General features: G+C 42.8%; 1 protein-coding gene across 1 annotated transcript; it reads left to right on the top strand.

Moving 5' to 3' along the window:
* Nucleotides 1-655: 655 nt before the first annotated feature.
* Nucleotides 656-1,855, top strand: LOC133791687 (uncharacterized). The gene is made up of 3 exons (XM_062229605.1): nt 656-775; nt 824-1,388; nt 1,500-1,855. The coding sequence occupies exons 1-3, from the start codon at nt 656-658 to the stop codon at nt 1,853-1,855; spliced, it is 1,041 nt and encodes a 346-aa protein (XP_062085589.1).
* Nucleotides 1,856-3,307: the final 1,452 nt, after the last annotated feature.

Below are 3,307 nucleotides of genomic sequence, written 5' to 3'. Positions count from 1 at the left end.
GATTCATTTCGAGGTCCACAGACAAGTGCCTCCCCTTCTTCAACATCCTAAAAGGGAGCAAAAAGTTCGCTTGGGATGGAGATTGCAAGGAAGCATTTACCAAGTTGAAGGAGCACCTAGGGAAGCCACCCTTGTTGGCTAAACCTGAAAAGGGCAAAAGGCTATACTTATACTTGGCAGTATCTGAGCATGCCATAAGCCTGCCCTGGTTAAAGGAGAGAAGAAAGACCAACAACCCATGTACTACGTCAGTAAATGGTTGGTAGACGTAGAAACCTGATACCCAGAAATAGAAAAGTTAGTGTATGCCTTAGTCGTGGCCTCAAGAAAGTTAAGGACTTACTTCCACGCCCATGCGATTGAGGTACTCACTAATAACCCCTTGAGGCAAGTCTTGCACAAACCTGAAACCTCAGGAAGATTGATGAAATGGTCGATTGAGTTAAGTCAATTCAACATCACATATACCCCAAAGACCTCCATCAACGGACATGTGCTCGCGGACTTCATAGTCGAGTTCACCTATTGGCCAAATGAAGAAGGAGATATAGAAGAGAGTGAATCGGTTGGTAAGGAAGAGGAAAGAAAGTTTTAGGAATTAAGCCTCAACGTGGATGGAGCATCCAACGAAGAGGGAGCTGGAGTAGATATCGTGATGACTGGACCTAGAGGGAACACAATGTATTGTGTGATAAGGTTTGGATTTGAAGCTTCGAACAACAAGGAGAAGTATGAAGCGCTTCTAGCCGGACTGCGGTTGGCAAGGGAGCTAAAGGTAACACATTTACACATTTTTAGCAACTCATAGTTGGTGGTATTCCAGGTGAAAGGCGAGTATCAGGCGAGGGGTCCTAAGATGGCCGCATACCTAACAAGGGTAAAAGGCTATTTGGGGCAATTGGAGGGGTATATCATAGAGAAAATCCCAAGAGAGAGGAATACCCATGTCAATGCCCTCGCAAAGCTAGCCACCACAAAGGATGGAGATACACTTAAGTCTGTACCTGTGGAGTACTTATCCAAGCCAAGTATCACTGATGTAGAGGTTCACATGATCAACACTCCCAAAGAATCATGGGTCGACCCAATTATGAAATACCTGAAGGATGGAACTCTACCAATAGACAAGAGAGAAGCACAGTGGCTGGCATATAAAGCTGCTCGGTACACCCTAGTAGACAGAGTCTTGTACAAGAGAGAATTTTCTATACCGCTCTTGCGGTGTGTTGATGAAGAGGAAGCAATGAAAGTTTTGTATGAAATACACGAGGGCGAATGCAGCAACCATACGAGTGGGACATCTACGTCCAAGAAAGCCATGAGACAAGGGTACTACTGGCCCTCTATGGAGAAGGATGCTAGCAACTTCGCAAGAAATTGTGACAAATGTTAGAGACATGCAAGCTACTCTCGAAAGCCCCCAAATGAGCTAACCAGCCTGACCAGCCCTTGGCCTTTTGCTATTTGGGGAATAGACCTGATCGACGCCTTTCCCGTAGGTAGAGGAGGAGCCAAGTACGTAGTTGTAGCGGTAGATTACTTCACCAAGTGGGTTGAAGTAAAACCTCTAGTAAAAATAATGGCCAAGCAGATCACCACCATTGTCAAAAAGTCCATTGTCTGCAGGTATGGAGTGCCTTACAAAATCATTTTTGACAACATTACCCAGTTTGAGGGGGAAACGTTCGAGGAGTACTATAAAGAGAAAAGAATAAGGAGAAGCTTCTCAACTGTTGTACATCCGCAGGCCAATGGGAAAGTGGAGGCCATTAACAAAGTCCTCAAGAAGAACATAAAAACAAAGCTAGAAAAATTGAAGGGAGCCTGGGTCGATGAGCTACCCAATGTACTTTAGGCCTATAGGACCACGCCATGCTCAACTACTAGGGAGATCCCTTTTGCCTTAGCATATGGATGCGAGGTTGTCCACCCGGTTGAGATGAATGTTAACTTTTTCAGGGTACAGGCATACGAGGACCAAGTCAACCATGCGGCAATGGATGAAAACTTAGATATGTTAGAAGAAAGAAGGGAAAGAGCATAACTAAGAGTGGCAGTCTACCAACAACAGGCAGCGAGGTACTACAACTCCAGGGTATGAGAAATAATGTTCAGAGTAAGAGACTTGGTGCTAAGAAAAGTACTCCCCAACATGCGAGATCTAGGGACGGGGGTACTAGGGGAGAACTGGGAAGGACCTTACACAATCGCATAGTGTATACCGCCGAACGCTTATAAGCTAGTGCGCATGGATAATACCGTAATACCCTGAGCATAGAACGCGGAACACCTCAAGAAATACTACCAGTAAGACTTTCGTATCCAATGCAAAGAATATCCGTATTTAGTTTGTTTATGTTATGCTAACTTCAGCAGATAAGAATCAAAGAGGTTACCCAGATAACCTCACAGTAGATGTAATCATTTTATATATGTCATTGTAATCTGCCTACTATAAATGAAAGTATTTCCTACTTCGCATGGTACATTTCTTCTCTATGCAAACATTCACCAAAGTTCTCGATGGAATAAATTTCACCAAGCACTTGGGGGGCAGGATAGGAGGCACACATATATAGAAAAAAAATAAACATGACAAGCTGTCACTTAGATTCAAAAGGATTAGCTACCCTTATGAATATCAAGGGAATTAAAAAACTTCACAAAGATGACCTCCTACCAAAGGCTGACACCCCCATAGGGGGTGAGGCTTCAAGGAAGGCATCCCCCAATAAGTCTAGAACAGCCACCAAGTTGTCTAGCCAAAAAGGGTCCTAAAAGAGACCCTTGTAAAAATAGTACTATACATAATGACGAGAAAGATGCTTCTCGCAAAAAATTACAAGCGCACGCAAAGAATATAAAAGTATACCATGAACCTAAAGGGTTAATATTTCCTTACAATTATAGTTAGGGTGTACAAAACAGACTATTATCATCAACCCAAAGAAGACATAAGGAATTCATCAAAAAAATAATAATAAGGAGGACTTATCAAAGTCCCTTACACTTGATAACCAAAAGAGAAGGACAAAGGCAAGAAAGGCCAATGCATCCTCATAGTCGATATAAAAAATAAGCAAGGACTTAGAAATCAAGAGTCCCACATACCATTAAAGACTTATAAGGAGTTCCATAAAACAAAAAAGAAAACAACACGGAGGGTTACATGACAACAATATGTGTATATATAAGCCTTGAAAAGGGGCCTACGGGTTTCCACTCTGACCTTTCCACTCAGCAATTTTCCCAGTTGTATACTCTCCAAAGGGAGACAAGTCAACATCAGGATTGGTCCTCCACACGG

This window comes from Humulus lupulus, chromosome 7 (genome assembly GCF_963169125.1).
Source record: "Humulus lupulus chromosome 7, drHumLupu1.1, whole genome shotgun sequence".
NCBI lineage: Eukaryota > Viridiplantae > Streptophyta > Magnoliopsida > Rosales > Cannabaceae > Humulus > Humulus lupulus.
Note: the sequence above shows the minus strand (reverse complement) of the source record. Positions and strands in the feature narration are given on the sequence as shown.

Bases quoted from the DNA above. Each gene is read 5' to 3' on its own strand.
- LOC133791687 (XM_062229605.1), top strand. From the start codon at position 656: ATGACTGGACCTAGAGGGAACACAATGTATTGTGTGATAAGGTTTGGA. The intron at 776-823 runs GTAACACATTTA...GTGGTATTCCAG, and splicing joins GGTTGGCAAGGGAGCTAAAG to GTGAAAGGCGAGTATCAGGC. The intron at 1,389-1,499 runs GTTAGAGACATG...CCTTTCCCGTAG, and splicing joins CGCAAGAAATTGTGACAAAT to GTAGAGGAGGAGCCAAGTAC.